This window comes from Chaetodon trifascialis, chromosome 10, assembly GCF_039877785.1.
Source record: "Chaetodon trifascialis isolate fChaTrf1 chromosome 10, fChaTrf1.hap1, whole genome shotgun sequence".
NCBI lineage: Eukaryota > Metazoa > Chordata > Actinopteri > Chaetodontiformes > Chaetodontidae > Chaetodon > Chaetodon trifascialis.
Genome location: NC_092065.1, coordinates 8,378,666 through 8,406,573, shown reverse-complemented (window position 1 = coordinate 8,406,573; position 27,908 = coordinate 8,378,666). Strand labels below are relative to the sequence as shown.

The window sequence follows — 27,908 nt, the reverse complement described above, 5'->3', positions numbered from 1 at the left end:
CTGGGGTTTTTTTGGGGGGGGGAATGTATACATGAAATTGTAGTTGTTTTTTCTTCTTTTTTTTCTTTTTGATTTTGCTTGCCATCACCTGTATGATCACTAGCACTATTGGTGGAGAGCACAGCCACATTTTACATCACTAATAACTGCATACAGTTTTCATTTCATTGTTGCTCATTTTTGAAGTCTAAATGTTGTAGTCTGTGAATAGTCAAAACCACTAATGTGGACAATAAAGTTAAATTGTATTGTACACGGAAATGGGTTCAGCAAAAAACATTTTGACATACTATCTGTGATATTAGCAGCAGCTCAACATTAACATTAACATTAATTATGATACATATGGTATTGGTATGCAGTATGGGAATGGGAGAAATATGGTTGAGGCAATGTCAGTGTTATGAGTGTTTGATCTTCATTGTGTAAAGCTCATTAGGAAATGCCCATATAAGACAGCTGAAAGAAGCTGTTTTCCATTTCATGAGGTGCATAGCAAACCGCTGAGGTTGTACGTACCTCTCTCACTATACCAAGGTCACATGGGATGGCCCATGAGGACATGACGGACACAGTGACCTTGGAAAGCAGATTGAAGATTTATGCCAGTTGTTAATCATAAAGATGCCTTTTGGCTCTTCCAAGCTTTGCTGACAGAAAATAGCTCCATTACTAAGATAAAATTGCACCTACTCTACCATATAATTGTAGCATTTACTGCTTTTAAACACAGTTAAATGAAGAAAATAGTGCAAAAAGACATAAAACATTTGAAAGTTGGTGCTAGATTGAGGATAATCATAATGTTTGTGCTGTGAAGCCATCTATTAGAGGTTATGATTGATGGTAACATGTCTAGAGGATCCACCCTTCAAACTTATCCTGTGTTATGAGAGAGAGTTGTCTGTTGCCTCACCAGCGTGACCCTGCTGTGGGCTCCACGTCAGTCCCCATGCTGCTGTAATGTACTGTATGTAGGAGCCATGACACATGTTACACATTACCCTGCTGTCTGACAGGTCAGAACAAGAGGAATACATCTTCATATTGGATGAGTGGAGATGTACAGAGAGCAGCCTGACAGCAAGTCATATTTATCATTACAAGCCTTTAATAAACCGCACAGAAAGCAATTATTGTCTGCACTTTTCTGCTCAACAAACCGAACTTAACCCAGTGATGAAAGAAGTACTCAGATGCTTCATCAAGCTAAAAGTGGCACAACCAAAATGTGAAAATAACACAAATACACAAGTGTTATCAGGAAAATACGTATTAGTATCAAAGGTAAAAGAACTCATAATACCCTATGATCATTTTCAGAATGTTATATTTTTTATGTATTTATTTAACAATTTTATCCATTGTTAATATGTTAATATGTAACAATGCATTATATTTTATAAAATGTTGTTTTGTACTGTATGTAAAGTTTGAACCTGCAAAGCAACAAGCAGCTCAAGTACAATATTCCTCTGAAATATAGCAGGGTAGAAGTAGAAAGTAACATAAAATAGATATACTCAAGTGAAGTTCACACATGGTACCTTAAATTTGTATTTCAGTAGACCTGACTGTTGCAGTTTTGTGCAGCTTGAGGTTGTGCTGCCAGAAGACACGGGTGTTTTTCTGATACTGATACCAATATCTGATCAGATTGTACTTTCCCTCTCTTCTGAATGTACAATGGGTTTAGTAAGCCTGACTAAGGGCTAATTCGGCAGGTTGCATATCCTTTGCTTGCTGCTGGCAAGTCACAATGTGTGGACCTGCAGTGTGTTTCAGTTTATGAAGTCAGGGAATCAAGACCAAACTGTCAGCTATCACGTTACCAGCAGGCTGGAGGCTGATCTGACAATGTGATCATACAACACCTGAAAAATCCTCATTATGTGCAATCAGCATGGTAAACCCTTGATAAAACCTCAGATAAGCTCCTAAAGTGAAGCATATGCCTATGTATTCATCATTAAGTGATTTTTTTTTATTGACATCTTTATTCACATGGTCACAAGTTTTCATCACGGTGGTAATGAAAATGAGTTTTAAATTGTAGGCTACATTGAATTTCAATATGAAGAAACTGTATGTCTTAGCATGTAGTACTGCATGCAGCGTTGACTCGAGGCATTTTTCATTTCTTAAAATGAGGAAATATTACCTCCTAGTGGTTAAAATTGGATTTAGTTAAACAGAAAAGTGATTTATTTTATTTTTAACGACTCTAATTAGAACAATGTAGAAATATAGTGTACAGAAATGACATTATTCCTAATATAAACTGTTGGGGTTTTACACGAATTAAAGAAATGCAAGTCATTTTCAAGCTCCTCAGTGCTCTTCACACATAATTTGGTGTGATAACAGGAACATGAACCTGTGATGTTTATGTCTCAAGTCTACAAATAAACTATTCAGGAATACGTTCAGCAGATATGACTAATTTACCTGCATCTAGAAATGTTATCACTGTGTCTGGTATATTGAGGTCCTCAGTAGCGGCATTTCTCAGATCTATAGCAAAAGATCAAATAGCAAACCTGTCCTCCAGAAATGTCCCATGTGTCTTGTTTTTATGTACGAAGTATACATCTTTCCCCTTCAGACACATCTCTTTTACTGCATTTTCTTATCACACCACCTAGAGAGAGAAAACACAACATAGTTTTGCAGCGATCAAGTAATTATGCAGGAAAATGTGTGAAATGTAAATGCAAAAGCTCCCCAGTTTCAAAGAGCTCTTCCACTGCTGTCTATTGAATGAGTTTACTGTAAGCTAAGCTATTAAATGGTGACTTTAGATGTTCCTGGGAAATGTATGTCCTGAGGGTGGTTGTAAAATATCCTGTTTTCTGTAAAGTGCAGTTATCTTAATATACATTTTACTCATAGATCACCCAATGTCACCACACTTTTATTGTAGTTGTTACTTGCTTAGTTCACAGCTAACCATCAATAATGTGTTAACCACAGCAGCAATCGAAGCAATGCAAAGACAACAACAAAGTGTTTTCTGGTCTACAAACATAAACTCTCTGCAAACATAATAACAGGACTATTTCCTGTTGTTTGGGGCACTGTAATAGGAGTTAAACAGCCCGTTGTTCAGTGGCTTAAACACTATTCAAATATCTCCAGTGTGTTTAACTGATGCCAAATGGCTTAATTCGTCCCCTGGAAACAACTTCTGTAATTACTGCTTTTTAAACAATCTTGGACTGATTGATTACGGTTATTTTTCTTAATTGCAATTATAGTAACTCCCAAATGATGTTGTCAGGCACCAATAGTGATGCAAGCTGATAATCAGTAATTGACACCTGTTATTATTATAAACATGTATCTCGGTTCGTGTCTTCGTTGCAAAGGTGTTTGCGAAGTTTTCACTACGAACTAACCAGAGGTAACTTAGCATAGCTACCTAAACTTAGCTAACTAACAGGTATCGAGGTTTAGCTTTAGCATGAACGACAGGCACCAACGATAACGTTGTCTGTGTCCGTTGTTGTTTGTTTGTTGTTTGTTCAAACTAACGCTGTTAGATAGACTTTCGCTGGAAACCCTAGCAAGAGACGACCAGTTCCTTTATTCCAAGGAAGTGTCAGCCGACAAAGAGTGATTAGATACTTTCACTGAAAGTTAGCATAAATAACATTAGTATTAGCATTAGCTTGCTAGGTTAGCGTTAGCCAGCTAGATAGCGAGCAATGGGTAAATGAGATTACGCAGTGTGCGGTGGCACTTTAGTCTTGTACGTTACAGGACACAGGTTAATCAGGACGGAAAGTAATTGACAATGATGTTCTCATTGTCAGCAAGATGGACTTAAATGCTGTGCAGGACAATTATTTGTAACGTCCCTTCGATAGCTCAGTTGGTAGAGCGGAGGACTGTAGAGGCACCACTGCTGAAATCCTTAGGTCGCTGGTTCAAATCCGGCTCGAAGGAGACATCTTTTTAAAAAAAAACAAAAAACTTTGACATTAAAACCGTGTCGTTGCGCCATCTCTGTAGTGCCACCCAACTACCAACGCTTGAATACGCCTTCGTTTTCTCTGCAAACACAGATACCAAATCCGTGCCAACTTCTTTCGCTTTTTAACGTTTCTGGCCTTAGCGGTAGCGTTACAAAGACATGTTTTATTTTCAGTACTTAAAAGGCAAACTTTGAAAATTGTTTGTACTGGTTTCTATATGAAGATCGAATGCTTATAATTTGTTAAACGTAATAACTAAATGGCAGTTTCCAACATGACGTCCGTTGAGTCTACCTCCAAAACATGACGCTGTACGTGGGATAATTGTTTCTTGCTCGGTAACGTTATGCCATCCAACATTAGACGTACAGTAGCTTATGTACATTATGGCTCATAAATGTCTAATCTGTAGGAAATTATGTTGGTAGTGTTTTTGCTTCTGTTTGTTCAGGAAGTACAATACTTTAGTCTATGTTTGTGTACATGTTTCTGGTTTGTACCTTACAGAAACGTTTTCCATTCAAAGACAGTTGTTTAGAAGGTCAACATATCAATGCAGGCGACTGAATTCAGCAGTCGTGAAGCTTGAGGTTATGTATAGACAAGGCTGTGACTGCAACGACACAAATGAACTTGTGGTCTTACCAAATTCAGTTAGGCTAAACACAAAGTCTTTATTGTAAGGTTGAACTATTTCTGTCCAAAACGGACCTCTGTCCCTGTCTGTCCATTGTTTGTGTAACCTTTGAATTTGTTGACCAAAGCTGCCTTTACAGGTCTGTGACATACCACTTTTTCTTCCTCAGGTTTTTCCCCACAGCACCTGAAGGTGGCAGAGCTGCAGAGTTCTCAGCCTGGACAGGTGAGAGCTGTTAAACTAGACTGGGAAGCTTATGGTAACTTCCCTGAGCTTCAGCACACATGGCAAACAAAAGCATTGTGAACGTAAACACATGCCTCTCTGTTTACACTGAGTGTGGATGTAATTTAGAAGTGTAGATACTGGACTGAAAGACAAAGATAGCTTTTGGTAAGTGAATGTATGTCTAATAAAACTGGATGAAGGCCTTGTGATCGCAGGCTGACATTTTCTCAGAGTTTGGGTTTTGTAATTTTATTTGACCTTTACATCACAGGCGATTCCAGTTCAACCAATTAGTTCATTAATCAATCGATCGATCAACATTTTTCAAGCAAAAATGCCAAAATTTGTTGGTTTCAGCATCTTAAATGTGACGGTTTCATTACTTTCATCGTTGGATAAGACGTCGTCCATGGCTCTGGTAAAAGACATTTTATAGTCGAAAGTAAATGGATGTATTTATCAGCTGTGTTGCAGCCGTACTGATAACACACTGTGTGAAACTTTGAATTTACAGTGTTAGTGGTATTATGATTGATAGTCATAAATTGATCCGTATTTCCTAAACCAGACTGTTGAGGAGCGCCTCCCCATGTTCCCCTTTGAACTCCAAACTCCATCAGCAACTTCAAGTCAAATCAGTTGGCAGGTGGACCTGCTGGTGTACACAATAGCTCCCTTACATTAGATTAAGATGTTTAACAGTATTTGCTGTGCTCTTGATTCCTATAGTATAGGGTTTTCTTTGCTATGACTTTTCTGTCATGATTTAGAAGCATAGTGTTTTATATACTATGTTTTCTGTGGTAATACAACCTAACACCTTAATGGCATAAAACTTAAAATAGAAGATCATACCATTTGTACTACTGCAACTACTACTACTACTACTACTACTACTACTACTACTACTACTACTGCACTTTGGAATTACATTTTCTTAAACTTCTGGCACAGCACAAGATGCTCTTTAACTTTTTAACATATCACATTCAATTTGCACTCTTTACTGTAATTTGCACACTTTTGTGTACTCCTGCTGTGACTTCCCCCCAGGGATAAAGTATCTGTCCATCTGTCTACCTACGGTCAGTTCTTCTACCCGTGCTACTGCTAAAAACATTAATAATAATGCTAAACAAAGTGTAATAGCAAAACAGAAATAAGTTAGTGTATCATTAACTACCAGCATGCCTTACTTGTAAATATTAATAGAAACAGTGAGCAAGTAGGACTTACATAATCATGCCGACTGTTAAATAATGCAGCTTTAAAAACGTTTATTGTTGTTGAAGTTGGAAATGTATAGATGACAATCATTTAAGATTTGATATAATTACACCAGAAAAAACATTTAATCACAGTTGTGTTTTCACTACATTAAAAAATATTTGATATGAAAATGGTACAATGGCTGAGGTAGTCATGTGGCAACAAAAACTAAATTAGGCACATTTTAAAGGGACAACAAAGGCGTAGATAAATACAACTAATGCACAGTGGTGTCATGCACATTTAACACCCGATGATTACTAGAGAAATATATAGTGAATCCAGTTCTTAAATTACCAAAATTTCAGTGTCATTATGTCAGTGTCACATTAATGATAAAGTATTATTTTTGTCTACAAGGATCAAAACAACATTGCATCTTCAGATCAAACTTTGATCTTCAATCAGAGATTTTCGATATTTTTTTATTCAAATCCACAAAATTGTTAATATATGATGTTTTCAGTTTTAGATATTGCAAAACAACAAAAATTGGACATGATTTCACTCATGACGAACACGCTTCCTCGGTGATGCCGGAGACTCCAGAGAGAAGGCGGTAGGAGAGATGGGACGGGACTCGGGGATGTACTCTGTCTGATACTTGTCAATATAAGGTTTGGCCACATTCCACACCTGTGCAGAAAATATAAACATGTCACTTAAAATTCACAATTTTCCCTTGACTTTGCATCCCTGTGGAGTTTATGGACAGGACACATTTTAGAGCCACAGCTGGAATTTATACTCCATAAGATTCGGCACTTGCCTTCTGGTCAAGTAGAAGACGGTGAACAGCTTCAATGTCTGGAGACATGAATCTGTCTTTGATCCACGGTCTGTTAATGGCAGAAGAGTTGAGAGTATGAGAGTCAGAAGTGGAACAGTGGATAAATATTAACTATCCTGCACATCATTTCAGTAGACAGTTGTGTACCTTTGGCCACATCTGTTTGACTTACTTGACCACACTGCGCACGAGTTCATAGACCTTCTCCAACGGAGTGGTGGTACGAAGTGGGCGGAGGAACTCAATCCCCTGACAGGCTGCCAGCAGCTCTATAGCAAGAACTGATCACAGAAAACTTCAATTAGACTTTAGTTCACCCTTTGAGTTCATTTGCTAAAGGACACTAATTTAAATTCCTGTTTTTAGTGGTAATTATTTCAGTCACAAAACTAAAACTTAACACAACATCCAATGTCTCCACTTTTGGCATGTTAGGGCTGCACACGGAAAGACGTCAGTACTCCTGAAAGGTCTGAGCCCATTTCAGAGGCTCCCTTCATCCCCTAATTAAATTATTTTTGCAGCATGTGTCAATGCATCATAATATTAATATATTAAAAAATCACACGGGAATGTCACATAAATTGAATATGATACATCTATGAAGAGCAGCCAGTGAAATCAATAAAACTCACAAGCTCTTCTAATATTAAGGTAGAAACAGTCCCTGTAGGTTAGCAGCCTTCTGTACTCTTAACAGCTGTTGTTTTTTCACTTTTCAGGCCATTCCAACATATACTGTATTTACTACTACATCTTATTGTATCTTGTGAATGTTTTTTCCACAGAAAACATGAAGAACACATGTAGCAACAGAGGCACTGATTTAGCTTTTTTTCTTAACCTGTAGTTTTGTGGATGACCACTGTATCCACTCAGTGAGCTTTGACTCACAATTATACAAATGTTTGCTGATGCAGTTTCATTCACAGTTGGTGTACACTGGCATGATTTTCTACACTGTTACCTTTGCACTTTTTGTGGCACAGGCATCAGGACCTGGACATTGCTTCTTGTTGTTTTCTAAGCGTACTGAAAACGAAGTGGTTATCAGATCTTTTTTAAAAACTACTGGTGCTAATGAACATTGAACTGTAAACAGCTGAACTGTGTGGCAGCTTGTGTATCTGCAGTTCCATTATTGCTTTAAAGTTGTTTTTCATGTGTTTTTTCAGTATATTTGGCCTTTTGACTAATTGATTTATTTGATCCCAGTGTAAAGAATTGTACCTATATTAGAATACTACAGTCGATATCATAGTTAATTAAAATGTATTTTTTACATAATAAATGCATCGCTGTGTTAAGCATTTTGATGCCCATATTTGTGTCTCACATTTTTTTCTATTAATAGTAGCAATAATCCAGTCATGCCCAGATTTTTGTAGAAAAGCCTCACCTTGCTCCACGTGCTCCACAACCCTCAGGGCCTTCCTAGCAGCCCAGCCTCCCATGGACACATGATCCTCTGTGGCAGCACTGGTGGACAAGGAGTCCACAGAAGATGGATGACACAAAACTTTATTCTCTGAAACTACAGATTAAAAAATGTAGATCAGAGTTAAGCTTCATGCTTGAGTAAAAAGGGACCTAAATGCAGGCAAATATAATGATAATCTTAAAACACTAGATATCTTTTTTTTTTAATATCCCACCTGAAAAACCCTGTTTAATTCTGACAAATCTATTTTATTCAACATAAATAAACAGTACCATATAATTAACTTTACTGTTGTTGATGCTTCATTTTATTTATTTGTTTTTATTGCACACTCACCCAAAGCAGCAGCGGTGCAATGAGCAATCATGAAGCCTGAGTTGAGTCCTCCCTCATTGACGAGGAAAGCAGGCAGCTCACTCAGAGAGGGGTTACACAGCCTTTCAGTCCTCCGCTCACTGATGGAGGCCAGCTCATGGACTGCAATGGCTAAAAAGTCCAAAGCCTAAGAAACAGGAAAGGGCAATGAAAGAGGAGAACAAAATCTACATCTAAAAGATGTTTTATGAGTGACAAACATGCATACCTTAGCTGGGTATTCACCATGGAAATTCCCACCTGAAATGGTCTCACCTCTTTCAGCAAATACCATCTTGTACAGCCGTCAAGAAAAATAACTCAAGTCTGATCCAATAAAATCCAATATCCAGTTCGTGGCAGAACCTAGAATTTGTGTTTTGAGTGCAGAGACAAAAGTGGCACATCTGGATTCATGCAGCAGTTTAGTTTTTCATCTTTATACCAAGGAAGGATACGGGATTGTCAGTGGCACTGTTGATTTCTGTATTGATGATGTTCTGTACAAATTTTATTGTGTCATTGGCGACTCCATGGACCTGTGTTCAGTGACAGAATGATATGCTCAGAAACAACAGTGCTACTCCAATTCCAAAAATCTTAATGTGAGAAACCACCACAGAGTTTTTCCTTCTCCACACTGAGAGAATAAGGATCCAGGGTGTAGAGATTAACGCTGAAAGAAATGTGTGATTTTGGGACATATAAATAAACTCGACTTTTACCTGAGGACAGCATCGCATGGTGTAGGCATCCTGGACTCTGTCACAGAACCGATGGCTCTCTGGAAATGATACACAGTACATACTTCATGTTAAAGGTGCAGTGCAGACACAATATTACCAGAATCCACACTTTGTTAAACCCTCCCACAGTGCATTGCTGCAGCTCTGGTACTTTGATCAAGTGCAGTGGCAGAAATATCCCTCATTGTTTTAGGTGCTTCTGCAACATGCAAACACAACGTTGTCGCCCTGTAAGCGATAGATAGGTTTGAACAGAGGATCCTCTTGGTGTGCTGCCCAGATATGAAATGTATAACAATAACTATGCATGATTATTATAAAGAGAATAAAGTTGCTTGTCTCTTCTAGAATCTGGATGTGTCCTCTGACCTGCAATCTGGGATGGATGGTGGTCAGAGTCCAGCAGCGAGCGGAAGCGCTGGGCCACCTCGATCTGTCCGGGGTGGGGACGCAGCGTGTGGATGTCTGCAGGAGGAGGCCAGAAAATGAGGACAAATGGGACAGAATCTTGAAGTCTGAGGTAAATGTTTCGCACTGGTGTCGTGATTTTGTTCATCCCGACTGCAGCTGCTCACCGCTGTCAAAGGCCTTGGTGGTTCCCTTTAGCACCTCCAGGGTCAGAGCAGCAATGATGTCTGCCTGCCGAGCGACCGCTTGGGCTCGCTCCACTGCCTCTGCCCCCAGAGAGGTTATCATCTGGGTCCCATTGATCAAAGCAAGACCCTGTGTGGGAAAAACTGGGTGAGATGGATATATTTTCCACTTACTAAAGCTGCTTAGGAAATGCAATGTAGTGTTCTCTATGGTTCTTTTAAATTCTGCACCACAGTGCGTTCCCAGTAACACCTGGGTCATCAGTGATGGTAAATCAAATATGAGGGAGCGTGGTTGGTTTTAAACACTACCTCTTTAGGCTTTAGAGATATTGGCTTCAGTCCATGGGCCTCCAGGACCTGGCCGGAGATGAAAGGAGAAAAAACAAGTAAAAGGTCAAGGGGTCATCAAAAAGCAAACATGTTGTCCTATTGGACTCTGCAACCTTTCACTCTTAAAACAAGCCAAATGCACATTTCCTGCAACATTAAGCAAGTTATTGTTACACAACGATGGAAAAGTCGTTCTGACAACTCTTACATATTTGGCATCTGCCCATCCGCTCTTGGGAGACCACATTCTACCCTCTCCCATCAGCCCCAGGGCCAGGTGAGAAAGGGGTGCCAGGTCTCCACTAGCACCCACTGTTCCCTTCTCTGGGACGAAGGAGAGGCATGAGGCTGCAGGGACAAAATGAGTTAGAGATGAAGTTTGGTCACATGAGAGTCAGCTTCCCCAATATCCCACGATATCCCAGGTCAGCTGAGGTGAAGTGAGGCTGGTGGTTTACCGTTGAAGGCTTGGATCATGGCATGAAGCGTCTCCAGGGAAATTCCACTGTGCCCTTTGGCCAGAACATTGATCCTCAGAGCGAGCAGCATGCGGGTCCTTTCTGGGCTCAGCGGGTTTCCCACACCTACACACCGCAGCATAACATTGATGACGCTGATATAATACACTGCACTGAAGATAGTTCAAATCCAGACCTGTGAGTGAGCTTCACAGAGAGTTTAATTACCTGCTGAGTGTGATCGCACCAGGTTCTCCTGCAGCTCCCTGCGGAACAAAAAGAGCACGGCCATCAATCAGCACACAGAAAACAGCTCACTCTCCAACAGATGCTCTAACGCTGACAAACAAAGCAGATACACAGTGAAATATTGTCTTTACTTGAGCTTGCTGACAGGAATGACTGTTCGGGCAAATTTGCCAAAACCTGTTGTGATTCCATAGACAACTGGAGGAACAGAGAGAGAGATACAGAGAAGTGAATACATGGGTTCACTGATCTCTGAAATGCTGTCATTTTGCAATAGCTGGTCAACATTAAAGGCATTTAAGGTCTTTATTCTTAAATGATCTTAACCTTTGTTTTCTTTGACAATGGTGTCCAAAAGCTCTCTGGATTGCACAACTTTTTTTTCCGCCTCCAAAGTCAGCTGGAAATATTGATAAAGGGAATGATTAAGTCAAGTCAAACATTAACACAAACCAGCCATGACAACAAATACAATTTGTTGATCATTACCTTTATCTTGTAGAGTCCCCTTCCTAAGTTGACCAGATCTGTCGATGTCAGGCTGTTACCATCCAGGGAAATATACTGCACAGGGAGACCCGAGTTACACAGCAGTACTCTGTATAATACGCTTTAAATCTTAACAGAGAATAGGTGAACACTTACTTCTCCTGGTTCTTTGTATGCTGCTGTACTATTTCACATAGTTTAATTAAGGATAACATTAAGCAAAAACTGTGTATCCTTATAATAAAACCCCATGTAATGTTAGTGAACATTTGACTTAGTGTTACTCACAACTAAACAATGTAGAAGGTAAAAGTACATACAATATAAATGAATACAGCAGGAATACTTGACAAGTTTAAGGATACAGATGAGAAACTCCAGGCTCACAGGGGATAAAGTCGGGAGACATGGTGTCGCCTTCAATGGCTGTAAGTACAGGATCATAATGCACAGTGTACACATTTCCTCTTCTTGGTAGTTAATGTAATTACATTTAATGTCTTGCATCGCTGATACATAACTAACTATGTACAATTAAAAGTATGTAAGTATTACAAACAAAATATAGTTGAAGTATGAAAAGTAAAAGTACTCACTGTGCAGTAAAATGGTCCCTGTTAGTGTTTTACTATTATATGTGATGTTTTTAGATTAATATTACTGCTGCATCCGTGTGTGTTGCATTTTACTGCTATAGATGTATACGGTTAGGCTCATTTTAACCACTTTATATACTGTTGTGTAGTTTAATCTACAGCAGTGCATCATATTCTGTAAGATCATCATATGCTTGCCATGTCACATCCTGTGAGAACCATGTATCTCCAAAAAGTCAACTTTTCATGAGCTATGAGGCATGAAAAATTGTAATCTGATACATGACTAGTAACTAAAGCTGTCAGACATGTAGTTGAGTAAAATGTACAATGTTTACCTCTGAGATGTAGTGGAGTACAGGTATAAAGTTGCATTAAATGGAAATACTCAAGTAAAGTACACATATCTCATATTTTTACTGAAGTACAGTACTCGTAAGTACTTGTAAATGCACTCAGTTATATTCCCCCACTGCTTGTGGTAAAACATCTCAAATTCACCAAATATGATGCATTCATTTCTATATTTTTAATGTACTGCACAGTCATTACCAAGCTCGACAAAGTCATTATCTTCCAGTACATCCTCGATGGTGTCATCCACGTCCAGCAAACCCAAACTTTGGCACCTGCGCACAACAAAACGAGTGTCCTTCACGGCCTTGATGCCGCCGTTGTCTGGTTTGTTCTTTATGTAACGTTTAAGGGCCTCATGTCCCAGCCAGCGGATGGTGTTGTTGGCATCCCGGCAGGGCACTGCCAGCCACTCATCTCGGATGTGGACAGTAAAACGAGGCATCGCGCTTCAGCGGGACTCTGCTGCACTGAGCGCCGATCACCGCTCTCCAGGTTACCCCCTCCAGCCGCCTGAAGTCCAGCCGCCAATCAGACGCACCGCTGGAGAGCGACGCCTCGCCGGTGTCACACCTCTGGGACCGCTGACCTCCACGGGTCGGTCACACGGATGTTTGGACATGTGGACCCAAACGCGTTCACGTGAGTCCACCACAGAAACGCTCCGACGGCGGCTAACATGGAAGTTTTTCACGGGGACAAACATGCTGAGTGAAGTGTGCTGTACACTTTGACCACTGCCATTTTAATACTGATTGACAGGTAGACAGTATTTAATTTAAAGCAGAACACGGGAACCAATGATCGTTTTACTACGAGCAAAAAGTGCATTTTATTCTCAGAATGCTGTCATAAAAATGAAATCACAAATTTACTGGGAAAAAATGACAGGGAAGTGTTACTATGACTACTGAGGCCTTCACTTGCTGTCAGACATTTCTAATGCATATGAATGTTACAGAAGGACACAATATTATGAACATAATTTGTAACTCAGTTGAATCATTCAACATGTTACCTGGTACATCTTTAGCAGTTTAATGTAATGATGCAGTTATATCAGAAGTTCAATCATCAAAATCTCACATTTATGCTACCTAAGCACAAGTTTTATTTAAAAACAGAAATGTAAATATAATCTAAACAGAAATATGAATCCTGCCTGTTACACTGACCTTAACCACATACCAAACTAGTTAAACTTACTCTTTTCAATTAGACCAAAGATCAAAAGAGTTCAAAACCTGCTCAGTCTAAACCATGGGACAATAAAGCTTTGTTTAGCAATATTTACCAAATAAAGCACTGATGCCATGGTATGCGATGCTACCAAAATGTTTCAAATCTTTCTGCTAAATTTAACCATCACCATTAGTGACAAAACAATTTATTACATAAATATTTCAGAGTTGCACAACTGGACTTTTTTAAAACATATTTTCTAGATTATTTTACACTGTCATACATTTGTATTGTACATTAAACATGTAGGCTAGTATATGATATCTATTCCATTTCTTTGTTTTCCATAACTCCATTTCTTATTTTATTTAGTTCATTCAAACAGTGTCTTATCTGGTTTCTGTTCTGTCTTTTGTGCTTTATAAATTCATTATGCTGCAAGAGCTGCATTTCGTTATCAGAAAGTACAGAATTAGTTGGGTCACTTCAGTTAATGTGTCCCCTTAGCCAGAGGCCAATATCATCCAATTCACGGCTCTGTGGCAGCACAAAACACCCGATTCTGAAAACGAAATTGGACTATCACATGCGTTTGGCCTATCACTGGAACTACCGAGCCGTACCTGAAGGCCTCGCAGTAGGCTACGGACTGATGATGTCACTTCACGGGCTGTAGGAGTTTCTGTTTCACCATGTGTACCGACACAGACTAGGCCTACTGCTGGCCGTCAGCGGGCAGGCGGAGGAGAAGAGGAGGGGAGGAAAAGTGTGTTTACACAGACGGCAAACTGCCTGGGGAATCGTCGGGGAGAGGAAGTCAGCCGGCTCTGTGTCTGCCTGCTCCAACTTCCTGCTCAGAAAGAGAAAAAGCCCAGGATCCTATTTCAGTCCAGCACAACTGTGTAGACCAGAAGCAAGCATGGAAAAACAAGGAATCACGCAAGCTTCACCGTAAAGTTTCGTGGAGGGAAAAGACCAAGAGATCGCAGGTACCGTAAAGTAAAGTGACATCTTTCTCTGAGCAGCGCTTTGTTGGCCACTTGGCAGCTGGTTAGCGACTCAAATAGTGCATGTTGAGTAGGATAACCGAGAGTATTCACAACGTCCACGGCTCGTCTTTGCTGTGAAGTTTTTTTAAAAAAAAACCGTGTTTTACACCCCTTGGATCGAGTGTGCTTTGACATTTAAAGCGAGAATAAGTTAAAGACTCAGATTGGGACATAATTGTGTCGTCTTCCGGTCCGAGCAACATCTTGAAAATGAGTCAGTGGGGCAGAAAAGTGATCCAGACCACGAACAGTTACTGCAACTTTCAAGTCCCGGATACAACTGTAGCCTCCCCTAAAAAAGGAGGCAAACAAAAGACGAGCAGTGCAAAAAAAAAAAAAAAAACGGGCTCAGAGTCTATGATCGCTGCTTATTGATGGTTTTCTTATGATCCCTGCTGAATTTTCCACCGTCTGCGAACAGGAAGAGAGCAGATTTAGTCATGGCTAAGTAATGTCTGCACACACCATCTAATCTCATTAGGAGTTTCCGTTCAGCCAACACACTGGATGGCTTTGTGCGCACAGCGAGACTTCTCAGCCCGAGCATCCGCAGCAGGGCTCCTGATCCCCGACCAAAAACCACCACAATGCTCCTGTAATGTTCCTAGAAAGAGCTGTACCGTGGCTGCGGCTCTCACTGTGGCTGTATTTACCTCACTGTACTGCTTGTATGAGGGATTTTATCTCTGTGTGGTTGGCATACCGCCCCAATATTCATGTAAGGTATGAGAATGAGGTCATTATCACTTTATTCTGTGGGATATTTAAAATCTGATTCCTGCAGGAGGTTTTTCTGACCTGCAGTAGCTGCTCCATACTTTCAAGCTCTTCTGTGCTATTTGCAGCATCTCGCAAAGGTGAATGTTTATAAGTCACACTGGCCTAATTGTAGCCCTGTCAGCTCGGCGGTCCTGCATTGGCAAGCTCTCCCTTTGCTTCAAAGTGTTTCAAAGCCAAACCGAACTTCAGAGTGGGTTAAAGGGTGGAGTTGTGGAAAGGGGACAATGCTCTGATCTTTTGACCCTCTCCCTTTGGGATTTTTGTGGGAAGTGTGGCAGGACTGGGGAAGTGCTCCCCTGCTGTGGGATCCCCTCTCCTCGCCATTTGTCCTTGGAAGTAGAATAGGAGGAAGTCCTGACTTTGACAGGTTTGTAGGTTCACGTGGCAGATAGAAAACTCAGGGGATGGCAAGTGTTGGAAACGAGCTCAGCCCTCCCTCTGCCTCTGTCTGTCTCCTCTCTGGACAAAGACATGTAGTGGTCGGGCGGTCGGTCTGTTGTTGTTTGGGAGCATCAGTCACTAATCAGGCCTCTCATCCACAGATGGGACAGAAAAGAGAACGCAGCGAGGGCCATTAGTATGCAGGGCTGTGTGTCGACTGACATTTTTCAAAACTAGTGCCAAAGCCACGCCTGAGCCATAACTTACTTTAAGGAATATAAAGATGTTTCTTTATGACACACTTTTTATTAAACAAAAGAAACCAAACATCTCAGACGAGCACCAAAGAAGAACTCTGATTTAAAACAGCAAATATCTTAAAACAAGACTCAAGTCAGTTAATGTCAACTCCTGCTATTTGGCAATTTTTGATATTTGGCATCACAGACTCCTCACAGTCAGTGTGTGTGTGTGTGTGTGTGTGTGTGTGTGTGTGTGTGTGTGTGTGTGTGTGTGTGCCTCTCAGTTATAATGGTTATTTTCATCATTGATTAATATGTTTTAAAAAAAACCTCTAAAATGTCACGAAGTAGCAGTCACAGTCTCTCAGAGGTCAAGGTGACCAAAAGTAAAAAAAAAAAAAATCCAACATATTCAATTCACAGTGATACAAAACTGAGCAGTGAATTCTCACATTTGAGATGCTACAGCGTTTTGGCATTTTAGCCTAAGGATTTATCAGTTATCTACATTTTTGGCAGGTTATTACCCATCATAATTTATGAATCCTTTCAGCACTACTCTGGTGTTACTGTCTGTGGGGAAAGAACCCCCCCACCCACCCCTTCACACTATTAATATGTGAGCTCCTAGCAGGCAGACAGGAGCTTCGCCGCTGCACATTCCTCTATTAAAGGAATAACCCACCCCGGGCCCGTCATACTTCCTGTGGAGAGAGGGCCAGGTTGAACCGCAGCATATTTCTGGCTTGAGCTGTTGTTCCTCCTTAGGTTTTTTTCTCTTCTGCTGCCGCTGCTACATTACACTACACTCTTGAAAACACACTGTTCTATTCATCACCGGTCTACTCTTCCTTACACCACATGTTAGAGCTCAAACAGGCCATTCCCTCTTCAGACAGTAACCTAATTTAGCCTGTTTGTGGTGAAGTACGCTGGCGAGACGCGTCAGGAAAAGAGGCATTTCATTAAACGCCCGCTTTTCTTCATCTAAACACTCTCTTTAAACGCATGTTTCATCAACAATTAGTGCACACGGAGAAGAAATATGGAAAGTAATGAGCTCAGTAGGGTGCAAAGAGCTACCCGGCTCGTCTCCCTCAGAGGTTTGAGTTTTGTGCTTATTCTGTCATCGCAGCATCTGGCAGGTGGTGTAGGAACAGGTAGACCTGGTGCTTTTTCTCTTTCAGCTGACATCTGCGAGTGGAGGAAAAGGCCACAGGAGGAAGATCTTCGACATCGTCATGTGATGGTGTTAAAAATAACCCGTGAGGTTATTTCTCAAAATCTTTTCGCTCCTCACGCTGATCTCGTCTCGCTGCAGGTATGGACAGCGCCATCACCCTGTGGCAGTTCCTGCTGCAGCTGCTGCTGGACCAGAGTCACAAGCACCTGATATGCTGGACGTCCACAGACGGAGAGTTCAAGCTGCTCAAGTCAGAGGAAGTGGCCAAGCTGTGGGGGCTGCGCAAGAACAAGACCAACATGAACTACGACAAGCTGAGCAGAGCCCTGCGCTACTACTATGACAAGGTGAGCAAAGGGACTCGTGCAGTGCGCAGCAGCTGCCTCTGTGTGAATGTCATCACAGCCTTTGTTTCTGAGAGAGCTGTAACACCACAACAAATTCATAGTTCTTCTTCTCGTTAAAGCCACAATCTCCCCTGATAGACACTTCCACTTCCTCTTTATCATCACACACGCAGTAGAAATCTGCCTGTGAAGTCGAGCTCTAACTCGCAGTTGTTTCAGTGTGATGTCTGTGATCATCAGCATGTGTCCTGTTGCTATCTCCCGGATAACGGTTTGCTCTGCATGAGGGTAAATAGTGTAAAGAGTCTCCTCATCAGTAATGGCGTTTGTGTTTTACAGAACATCATCAAGAAGGTGATTGGCCAGAAGTTTGTCTATAAGTTTGTGTCCTTCCCTGAGATCCTGAAGATGGACCCTCAGGCGGTGGAGATGGGCCTGGCTTCTGGAAGGTTTCCCCTCCAGGAAGGAGAGGCCTCTGAGCTGGAGGTAGAGGAGGAAGAGGAAGAGGAAGGGGAGGAGGAGGCCCAGAGGAGGACCCTGGCAGCCCTGGGGGCGCAGCAGTGTCGAAATGACTACCTCCGCTCAGGGCTCTACTCCTCCTTCAGCATCAGCTCCCTGCAGAACCAGCCTGAGCTGCTCCGTGCCCTGCGGGAGCGCCAGGAGGAGCCGCGCTCCGTCATCCGCTTTGGCACCAACGCCAGCGAACGGAGCTCCCCTCCCTCTGCCAAGCCCGAGTCCTACATGTCCCCCAGGCTATCCAAACTCCACTCCCCATCCTCCCCCCACACCCGGCCCGGCCGAAGCTGGAGCCCTGCAGCCAAGGAGGAGGAGGAGGAGGACTCTGACCAGAGCGCTCAGCCCCTCAACCTCTCCTCTGGGCACAGGGAGCGAGCCCTGCAGCCCCCTGAGAAGAGCAGCAGCAGTGGCAGAAGTAGCTCCACTAGTAGTAGTAGTAACCAAGGAGATGGACTCCCACCAAAAAGCAAAAAGCCCAAAGCTCTGGAGATCTCCGCCCCGTCCCTGCTGCTCGCAGGGAGCGACATCGGCTCCATCGCCCTGAACAGTCCAGCGCTGCCGTCTGGCTCCCTCACTCCAGCCTTCTTCACTGCACAGGTCAGACGAGTAACACACACCTAGAACTTCCTGTGGGCAGCACAGATAATGACACAGGTGTTCAAATGGGTCCCTCATATTTTGCCCAATTTATGCTGGAATAAGATAAATAGTGTTTATTAAATACCTGCGGACACCTGAAACGGCTCTAAAACCTGCTTCATCTCTGTCCAACCGAGACATGTCCACACACCTCAGCGCTGCCCTCTGACACAGCTTCTCTTATTTCAGCTCTTAATAATTTAAGGTAGACTAGAGATCACGTCATTCACGGCCAGCCACAGCTAAAGTACAGTGAGCCCAATATTAATCGAATCCCACATAGAAAGAATCATTTTGTGATGCTATCTGCTTCCGTCCCGCCTGTGCGGTGGTCTGGCTGGCCACAGGGAGACGATGGGATCTGTCCAGAGTATGATGTCAGTGTCCCTAAAGCAGCAAGAGACATCTGACACAGCCTGGCATGCGTTGGTGGAAAGAGTACCGCTATATTTATTTCAGTAGTCACTTGAGCCCAAATTTCCTCAAGAAACAGAGAGAGGAAAGGTAAACCGGTATGAGGCACTCTCATAAAGGAATTTTACATCGTTTGGAACAGAATGCAAATTTCGACTGAGTCATTGTCTGTGTTTGGTTTGGGATTAAACCTTTCAGATTATTTCAATAAACAGTTGTGTGGGGTAAAAGCCAAAATGACTGCCTGAATGTTTACGTGCTGCGAATAACAGGCCGTGTAGAAACATGCCTGACCTCAAATTAAAGTTTGAGAAATAAAAGTGCGCATAAAATGCAAATTTGCTCACGTAATGTGAGTAAATTCAATAGTCTCTTTTTACCTCTTTTGGTTGTCCAGTCTCAAGTGCTGCTTTAAGACAGATCCAGGCTTTACAGAACAGTTTTCAGGCTGTTTTCTGCCAAATATTTAGAGCTAGATTCATCCAGCCGTGACATTTTGGTTTGTGCTGATCTTTGCCATAACCCCGATGGCTCTGCTGCAAGCACCAACTGGTATTTAATAATCTATTTCAGTGAATAGTGTATTTACACTGCAGTTGTGACACAGAAAAATCGCTCTGCCACATCAGAGGCTTGTCCACACGTTGAGAAAGGCATTAATACTCCACTCAGTGAGATCAGAGGAAAACGAGCGATTTACAGAAATCTTCTGCAAGTCCAACCTATGAGAGGGGGAAGAGGCCCTAAGTGATGCCATATGCTCCAATAATTCCATTAATAATGGGAGCAGGGCTGGGTCCCTCCACAACACTGGCTCACTTCTCTGAGGTGACACAGGGGAAAGTCGGGGGGAGGGGGAGAGAAGACCGGGGGGGAAGAGGCAGAAATTGATTTCATATGTTTTCTCTCTAGTTGGCGTTCCAAGTGCTCAATGACCCCCCCATTCCCCCCCCCCCAATCAACAACAACCCCCACTGTCCAACCTCCTCGTCTCCTCCCTGTGTCACCCCTGTATTCTGAGGGAGAAACCACAGACTTCCTTCCTGCTCCGTCAGTTTGTTTTTCCAAACGCCGATACACGTCCATTTACCATTTCAGCATGTTTTGCATTACTGAAACCCTCAGAGCAGCGCTCTCCAGCCAGTGTTTTTCTTTTAAAAAGATGTTGTCTCCACTCCTTTCTCGTATTTACACATAGCCTCCCTCCTTCTGTGTCCCCCTTCCTTGCAGACTCCCTCTGGTTTGCTGCTGGCTCACAGTCCGCTGTTGTCCGGCATCCACTTCTGGAGCAGCTTGAGCCCCGTCGCCCCGCTCAGCCCCGCCCGGCTGCAGGGCCACAGCTCCCTCTTCCAGGTAAGAAACACACACAGGTGTGGACGCATCAAGGAAGAGAGAGGGAAAAAAACAGCAGGAGGGCTCAAAGGTTTATTGTTTGCTGGTAGTGTTTGAAAGACAAGCAGGAAGTTGTGAAGCTGTGCAGGTGAAATTAGCACTGCTGCAAAACCCCCTTCTTAAATCAGGTAACGACAGGAAATGTTTGGAAGAGGAGTCAATTTCCAAACATTTACACTCAACAATAAAAGAATGAGCTCCAGTTTTATAGCCTACATGTATATGGACTCATTTCTTATAACTTTGCCTTTAAATGAAGTGCCAGTCAAAAGCAAAATGGGTGTTCCTCTTCTGGATTTTGCACTTTCAGGCAGGTATTTAACAGAAAGCATGTGAGATTTAAAAACGATGTGTTCAGGTCTGCATAATAGCAGACACCAACGGTTGTGAAACTAGTCGAGAGTAGTAAGCAGGTCCAGCAGAGGTGTCCTGTTTCAGCGCTTGTGAGAGGGAGAGGAAATCCTGTGAATACTTCCTGTTTGAGCCCAGGGGAGCCGGTTTGAACAGGGTGGACTGGTTTGAGAGCTGCTCCTCATTTGTGAAACACACACACACACCACACCCCCTCCACAGGCACACACACAACATACCGGATCCTCTGTTCGCAAATAATGTTGACTTCTCCTTCTGTTGTGGAGGTGCAGCGGACAGAGACGAAAAGGAAGAGGCACAATGAATAAAAAAACAGGAAACCAGAGCAGTGACAATGCTGCAGTTCCTCACCGGAAAGCAGCTTTCATAGCGCCTCCGTCCCCTCCTCGCTAACTCTCAGCCCCTTTCTCTTCCTCCACAGTTCCCCAGCCTAATCAACGGACACATGCCTGTCCCACTGCCAAACCTGGAAGGAACACCCTCCTCTCTGCTCCTGTCCCCCACCACCCACAAATCCTGATCCAGGGTCAGAGAAAAATCACCCACCTTCATCCATCTCTCGTTGAAAGTTTCTCATCGTTCTCATCATCACCTGCAGCAGCGATCTCTTGTCTGTCTTGTTAAATTTTGCTTCAGAAAAGTCCTACGAGACAGTATGTGACCTCACTTTTTTGCACTTGCATTGCTTCAGATTGCAGTGGTTGAAAGCACTTGGTAAAAGCCATGTGCCACGACGTCTGTGAGACGTCTGGCTCTTTGTGATAAAGTACAGCACATTTCCACAGGACCCTGTCCACGATGGACAGTAGTGACGTGTAGCTAGCTGCAGAAGACTAGCCAGCCGCTCATTCTGCGCAGACAGCTTGGTTGTTTTAATCTTGTTTTTAAAAAAATGTACTTTTTTTTCCCCTTAAGTTTGTCACAATGTGGAACTGGTTGTTTCACTTGTGTGGTATTGTATGTATTGTATGCACTATGCTTCTCAGATAATACCGGCTGTGCCTTGTTTTTTGTTTTTTCCCCAAATCTTTTAATGAAGACGAGATTTCAAATCAATGAAAAACCTTTGTAACACTTGTAATGTTCTTTTTTTTTTTTATACTGGACTTGGTATACAGTTTGTATTCTGTATAATTTTGTATTGTGAAGATTGTTTTGTCATTTTCAATAAACAAAGCATTGAATGCTTGAACATAGTGCCTTAAATTAAACCCTTAAAACATTGATTGGGGGAAACAAATCAAAAACAGTTCATATGGTATCTGTTTAAACTTTAGATTTTATTCTCTTTACTCTGGAAAAAAAAGCTCAAATATGGGAGGGCATCTGCAACGAAATCCCACACCAATAACAATTATCCACAAATAAAGTTAAAGAATATCATACAAAACATCTGTTGTAACACTGTTAAATAGACTCAGTATCGTATTCACGAGGGGCAGGACTATAGCTAGTGCTCCCTGAAGTAGGAGTTCAGTGGCTGTGTGCTTCCTCATACAACAGAGCAGGCATGCAACACGATGATGGAGGCAATCCAGAAAAAAAGGATCCATTTTTACAGTTGATGGAGATGGGAATGGCAGAAAGAAAAAAACACCTGTAATGCACAAAGGCAGCTTTCAACACTGGGAACTCACTGTGCGCCTCCTCTGTAACAGACTGGAAGAGATAATGTGTCAGATTGAGGTGGAAAAGGATGAGAAGGCTGTTAACTGGAGTTAAATATCTTCTGAAGAATTTAGGAGGCGTAACTAATCCTGTAATGCCCTCGCTAATAATTCTACGTTGCCTTTCCCCGCCTGCATTTGTTCATTGGTCACGACAGAGACCGCAGCGTCCTGGAATGATATGCCAGCATCTGACAAGACTGTGATCTTTTCGCACACATCTTGGCAGCACCGCTCTCATTTTAGCCTCCGGTTAGGATTAAATGATCAGTTCTATCAAAGCTGGCCTCAAAAACCTTCAGAGTAAATGGTCACAAATGACGGGTGCAGCGGAGAGCAGCACCGTGGCAACAGAGACAGAAAATCAAACCCTCTTGAGTTGCTACAGAAACATCCCTCTGTTTGTCTGTGTGCTTTACCCACCCACACACACACAGGAGTTTTGAGGTGGAGATTTTTAGGTATGAAAATGGAAATAATGACAAAAAAATATCACTAGAAATACCACCACTTCAAAAAAGAATTAAAAATCTATACACATTGCATGTACTCATTAAAGTGACTGAGCCAGTTAGAATTCTAGACAGTAGTTGTATTTAGCAGCAAATTCTCTTCTCAATAAATATAGATGTACAGTATATAAATGTCTCTTTTGGGCCAGGTTCAGGCCAAACCTGGACAGGGGGGGGGAGTCGGTCGCACTGTGGACAAGTTTCCCAAGCAGTATGGGGGGAGTGATGATGATGATGATGATGATGCTCCACGCCAACATCCGTGTCAGGTTACCGATCCATCGGCGAGACTGTACAGCTTGGAGATCCTTCCCAAATAAAAAAATACAGTCCAGAGAATCTAAAACAGCATGCTTTGTCTTCTGCTCTTTCCATTGCCTGAAGGGAAGCAAAGAAAAAGCCTCATAGTTCACAGAAGACACTGTGGGACGCTGTCAGACAACACAGAGAGACGAGGGACAAACAGGCTGCAAGTTCTGGAACAACCATTCCCATAAGGGCTGGAAACAGGAAGTATAATGTTGACATGGATTCTGTGAGTTACCTTGTGGGTGACAACTTGAGCACGTTTTTTTTAGGGGTTTTTTTTTTTTTTTTTCAGCCAGTAGTTGCTCCTATTTTAGTAAATTAGCACCATTAAAAGTAAGCCGAATTAGCTGTCAGCAGCTCCTGTCTGCGGTGCACCGATGGATGTACAGACTGGATGACTTTGATACTGAAGAAAGCTTGAAAACATGATGATTCTCGAGCAAGTTCTGCCGTTAAAGGGGCATTTTTTAATAGTGTTCCTAGACAGATTTATGGATGTTCATGGACGAGAGAGCTGGGGAGAGGAGCGGTCCTTTGAATAAATACAGAAATAAACAACCGTTAAGTGCCACAATCATGTTAATGAGGGCAAAACAGCCGTCAGGAACGCTTCAGTCTTTCAGTCTGAATTGGCAGTTACTGCTCTCTGTGTGTGTGTCTGTTACACTGATTAGCTGCTGAACGAGAGCCTGTCAGCTCGGGGAGTGTGTAGTGCAGCGCAGTGCATCATTGTCAACGCAATCAAACTACCTCAACGTAAACAACAAACACGGCTATCGTTAGTGCTAAAGCTGTCGAGCTGGCGTGTCAGTGTTGGGAAATTGTGGCTGCACTTTGTCCGCCATTCTGATATGAACGTTTGATTTATTGATTTCTTTAAGGATGTAAAGAGAATTTCAATAAATATAAGAAAAAATGACAACTGTGTCAGTCAAAGGGCCAAACTACAACAACTGACTTCCTGTAGTTTTCACAACACTCGCATACACCTGTCCCTTTCACCTCATGCAGTGTCTTTGCCTCACAGCTCTCCCTCCACACCGTTCAGCTCTCCTGCAGCTCCCTGGAGTTTAAAAACTTCTGATTCACCGTGAAAACACAAGCAATCAAAACATCCATTCTCATATTTTCCCTCACCTGACTCAGGGTACGATGAGTTCCGGTAGCCGGGATCCCTCTGCAGCTGGACCTCCTTCAGTGTGAATATGGATATGTCTGCCAGACATAAAGAGTCAGTCAGAGCAAGAGAAATCACATCTTGCCAGGAGAATGGTGTCTTTGTTATGCAGCTGTAACTGATCCTCACTGTACACTGCAATATCCTTCAAGTCGTACCTAGCGCAGCCTGCCAAGTCTGCATTACTGTGTTGCCATTTCATTACTCACTCTCTGGCAGTGTGTGCACACGTGGCCCCAGGCTCCTGAAGTATGGCTGTCTCATTGCTTCATCAGCAGAGATCCTCTTTTTTGACTCGTACTGAAATTCAGGGGAAGTACAAGAAACATAAAGTTATTACAGGACAAATAAAAATGGGTCAGCATGGTGGGCTGAAGCGCCTTGATGAGCTTCTCTCCAAACATACAGGCCTAATATAGCTGCAAAGTGTGTCACACCACATTTAACATCACATTCATGCCTGGCAGATAGAGTGAGACTCACTTTTAGGAATGACATCAGCAGGTCGATGCCATCATTGTCCAACCTGAGGGGAGGGGGAGGGGTGGAGAGGGGGTGAGAGCAGGAGAGAGGGGGGTCAGTGGAGGTGGGGTGACGCACAGATGCTGGTGAGTGTAAGGAAGGAAACACAGTCAACTATTCCACAGGATTTCCTTACAGGAAGTGACACAGAGCACACACTCCTAACTAAACAAACCAATACTACTAACGTCTAAGTCTCTAAATCTAAAAAGCTCTGCATGCAGTCGCAGCTCTTATACCTGGGTCTGATTTGAAACATTTGCTCATTTCCATCTCCAATGATTTCAGGGCTAACAAGAGAGGTGGGGGGGGGAGTGTTAAGAAACTGTCAAGGTGCATAATTGTCACACAGATATCTGAAATAACCTCATGTAACATACGTGGCAGCTTACTGTATCACATTTGATGTCATTTACAAAGACACACAGCAGCAGAAAAGCAGCTGTTCACAGGTTTCCACATCTCACCTGGGTGCGTGGTTAATGAGGGGCTGGGCCTTGTACTTGGGGAACTTGTAGGACTTGAACTCGTCGATGGAGGATATTCCAGGCCAGCTGTCTTCTGTGGGAGTGCCTGTGGAGGGACATTCAATCGACCCTGTTAGAGGCAGGCTTTAGCACGGCAGCTGCAGGGGCTTTTCACGCTGCCACGGGGGCTGCGTGCCGGGGTTAATGCGATTAAAGGATCATATTAAAAGTTTGAGTGTTTCGCTGTCAGCAGGGGGCAGCACTGACCTAGCAGCCTGAAGATGAGGTGCAGCTCGTCCTCCACTGTGGAGCCTGGGAACAGGGGCCTGCCGGCAGCCATCTCATAGAATATACAGCCCACACCCCTGACGGGAAGACACAGACTGAAGCGTCAACACAAACCCAATCCACAGGTCTTCAGTATGTGTACCAGAACTAACTTCCTGGATCAAACCACCTGAATCAGCCGGTTTCAAACTGTCCGATGAGTCAAATATCAAAGGAAGAGGCAGGAATTTGTGTAAGAGAGCAGCTGGGCACTTTGAAGTTTACATTTACAGTTAAACTCCACAACAGCTTGTTCATTAACAGCCATGTGCCACATCAAAGTCTGCTCACAGCAGATTAGGACACCTGTCTGCTCCTCACTTCATATGTTGCTCAACATAAGAGCACCAATTAATGAAAGAAGCTCCAAACATCTGCGCTCACACCACAAATCACTGGAGCGGATTTAGAAACGACACAACTTCTTTCTGTTGGAGGTTTACATTCACCCGAGCACCTTCACTGCACTTGCTCGTACAGACGTGACGAGCAAGGAGCCGGGAGTTTACGCTGTGTTTTCCGACGGTTGTAATCATCCCTGCTGAGCCAGGCCCACTCACCACATGTCTATCTGCGTGGAGTACTCAGAGGAGCCCAGCAGCACGTCGGGGGGCCGATACCAAAGCGTCACCACCTCGTTAGAGTATGTTTTAGTGGGCACAGACTTGGCCCTCGCCAGGCCTGTGGAGCAGAAATATGAGAATTAAAAACAGACATTTTGGAAAAGCTCATATGAGGAGTTTCATTCCAAAATGACAAATATTCATCAGTTTTTTTAATACAGCTCAATCGGATCACACTTTTTTGATGATGAATGCAGCTTCAGAAAAATCAGCTTTCGTCCAAACGGCAGATTATTCATTTGAGGACATGAAATCTTACACACGTGAATAATGAAGTGTTGTTGTTTTTACCGAAGTCAGCCAGCTTGAGCTCTCCTCTGTCATTGATGAGCAGATTCTGGGGCTTCAGGTCTCTGTGGAGAACTTTCCGCCTGTGACAGTACGCTAAGCCTCGCAGGATCTGGAAGAGAAAAATCTGGGAAAACAGATATTTTAGATCAGGGACAAATCATCACATCGGTCAAATCAGTTCCAGGTTTGTACAGAATACAGATGCTGTTGCTACATTACAATTTATCCAAACCCTTCTGGGATATGGATGATGTGGAGGAAGTTAAAATCCACTGAATTCTGACTTTTTTATAGACACAATATTTACATGCTCTGTCCAAACTGCAGTTTTCTGCACTTTAGGTATTTTAAGTCCAACTCAAATGAATATTTAACCAAACTTCAACAAAATACACACAAGCAAAAGAGATGTGAACATGTGAACAAGTAAGGTCAAGAGAACAAACCCCCCCCATTGTCTAGACTCCACCACCAGGGGGCACACTAACAGCATTTCTTGTTGATGACAGAAACCCCAAAGCCGTGACAGTTGCTGAAGTTAGCCGTCGGGCCAGCAGGCCGCCTGCGGAGGCTCACCTTGACATTCTGCATGCTCAGGATGTTCCCACAGTCGTCCATGTACTGCTTGAGGTCTTTGTCCTAGATGGGGGGGGGGGGGGGGGGGAGAGAGACGGCATCAGAAGAGGCTACAGGCACACCACCTGCAACAGCTGACCTGCTGTGCTGCTGTATGACTGTCCTCAGCTCTGCAGAGGGTCATGAATAATAATGTGAAATATGTTTATTTTAGTATCTGTGCTTCGTGCAGAATAACACAGGACGAGCGAGGGCGGACGTTCTGATGGTCTCACCAGGTACTCGAAGACCAGTGTGAGCGACTTGTCTGTGTGGACGATATCGTGCAGCGTCACAATGTTGGCGTGTTTCAGGTCCTTCAGTAACGACACTAGAGGAAGAGAGAGATGACACAGCTGTAAGAGCGAGGATGATCTGAACCATAAA

The 27,908-nt window shown here is 42.9% G+C and overlaps 3 protein-coding genes and 1 non-coding gene across 5 annotated transcripts in view; 2 read left to right on the top strand and 2 right to left on the bottom strand.

Annotated features, from left to right (window-relative positions):
- Positions 1 to 3,859: 3,859 nt before the first annotated feature.
- Positions 3,860 to 3,948, top strand: trnay-gua (transfer RNA tyrosine (anticodon GUA)). The gene is given in 2 exon segments: positions 3,860 to 3,896; positions 3,913 to 3,948. It is a non-coding gene; the product is annotated as a tRNA-Tyr (tRNA).
- Positions 3,949 to 6,606: 2,658 nt separating this feature from the next.
- hal (histidine ammonia-lyase) lies at positions 6,607 to 12,959 on the bottom strand. Its single transcript, XM_070973198.1, has 20 exons — positions 12,713 to 12,959; positions 11,930 to 11,990; positions 11,721 to 11,748; positions 11,565 to 11,639; positions 11,403 to 11,475; positions 11,207 to 11,273; positions 11,055 to 11,092; positions 10,827 to 10,952; positions 10,577 to 10,716; positions 10,348 to 10,395; positions 10,018 to 10,165; positions 9,812 to 9,907; positions 9,422 to 9,480; positions 9,155 to 9,235; positions 8,926 to 8,991; positions 8,679 to 8,844; positions 8,301 to 8,435; positions 7,074 to 7,182; positions 6,881 to 6,950; positions 6,607 to 6,747 (listed from the first exon to the last, which is right to left on the bottom strand). The coding sequence occupies exons 1-20, from the start codon at positions 12,957 to 12,959 to the stop codon at positions 6,616 to 6,618; spliced, it is 1,965 nt and encodes a 654-aa protein (XP_070829299.1). The 3' UTR covers positions 6,607 to 6,615.
- Positions 12,960 to 14,400: 1,441 nt separating this feature from the next.
- LOC139338212 (ETS domain-containing protein Elk-3-like) lies at positions 14,401 to 22,201 on the top strand. The gene is made up of 5 exons (XM_070973201.1): positions 14,401 to 14,685; positions 17,470 to 17,678; positions 18,018 to 18,791; positions 20,478 to 20,600; positions 21,433 to 22,201. The coding sequence occupies exons 2-5, from the start codon at positions 17,472 to 17,474 to the stop codon at positions 21,529 to 21,531; spliced, it is 1,203 nt and encodes a 400-aa protein (XP_070829302.1). The 5' UTR covers positions 14,401 to 14,685; positions 17,470 to 17,471; the 3' UTR covers positions 21,532 to 22,201.
- A 67-nt stretch (positions 22,202 to 22,268) lies between these two features.
- The window catches only part of LOC139338211 (cyclin-dependent kinase 17-like), a 29,672-nt gene continuing 24,032 nt past the window's right edge, over positions 22,269 to 27,908 (bottom strand). Inside the window, exons 8-18 of one of the 2 annotated variants that reach the window (XM_070973199.1) lie at positions 27,758 to 27,852; positions 27,483 to 27,545; positions 26,907 to 27,030; positions 26,553 to 26,673; positions 25,933 to 26,030; positions 25,666 to 25,771; positions 25,438 to 25,488; positions 25,160 to 25,202; positions 24,886 to 24,976; positions 24,637 to 24,714; positions 22,269 to 23,568 (exon numbers count right to left, since the gene is read on the bottom strand). In XM_070973199.1, the coding sequence (XP_070829300.1) occupies positions 23,531 to 23,568; positions 24,637 to 24,714; positions 24,886 to 24,976; positions 25,160 to 25,202; positions 25,438 to 25,488; positions 25,666 to 25,771; positions 25,933 to 26,030; positions 26,553 to 26,673; positions 26,907 to 27,030; positions 27,483 to 27,545; positions 27,758 to 27,852 (908 nt within the window). In that variant the 3' untranslated portion in view covers positions 22,269 to 23,530. The remainder of the gene's footprint in view (positions 23,569 to 24,636; positions 24,715 to 24,885; positions 24,977 to 25,159; positions 25,203 to 25,437; positions 25,489 to 25,665; positions 25,772 to 25,932; positions 26,031 to 26,552; positions 26,674 to 26,906; positions 27,031 to 27,482; positions 27,546 to 27,757; positions 27,853 to 27,908) is intronic. The other variant, XM_070973200.1, reaches the window with a different exon arrangement.

Bases quoted from the DNA above. Each gene is read 5' to 3' on its own strand.
- hal (XM_070973198.1), bottom strand. From the start codon at position 12,959: ATGCCTCGTTTTACTGTCCACATCCGAGATGAGTGGCTGGCAGTGCCC. The intron at 11,749-11,929 runs GTATCCTTAAAC...TATGTGAAATAG, and splicing joins GAGCCTGGAGTTTCTCATCT to TACAGCAGCATACAAAGAAC. The intron at 11,640-11,720 runs GTAAGTGTTCAC...CTCCCTGTGCAG, and splicing joins CATACAAAGAACCAGGAGAA to TATATTTCCCTGGATGGTAA.
- LOC139338212 (XM_070973201.1), top strand. From the start codon at position 17,472: ATGGACAGCGCCATCACCCTGTGGCAGTTCCTGCTGCAGCTGCTGCTG. The intron at 17,679-18,017 runs GTGAGCAAAGGG...TGTGTTTTACAG, and splicing joins TGCGCTACTACTATGACAAG to AACATCATCAAGAAGGTGAT. The intron at 18,792-20,477 runs GTCAGACGAGTA...CCTTCCTTGCAG, and splicing joins CAGCCTTCTTCACTGCACAG to ACTCCCTCTGGTTTGCTGCT.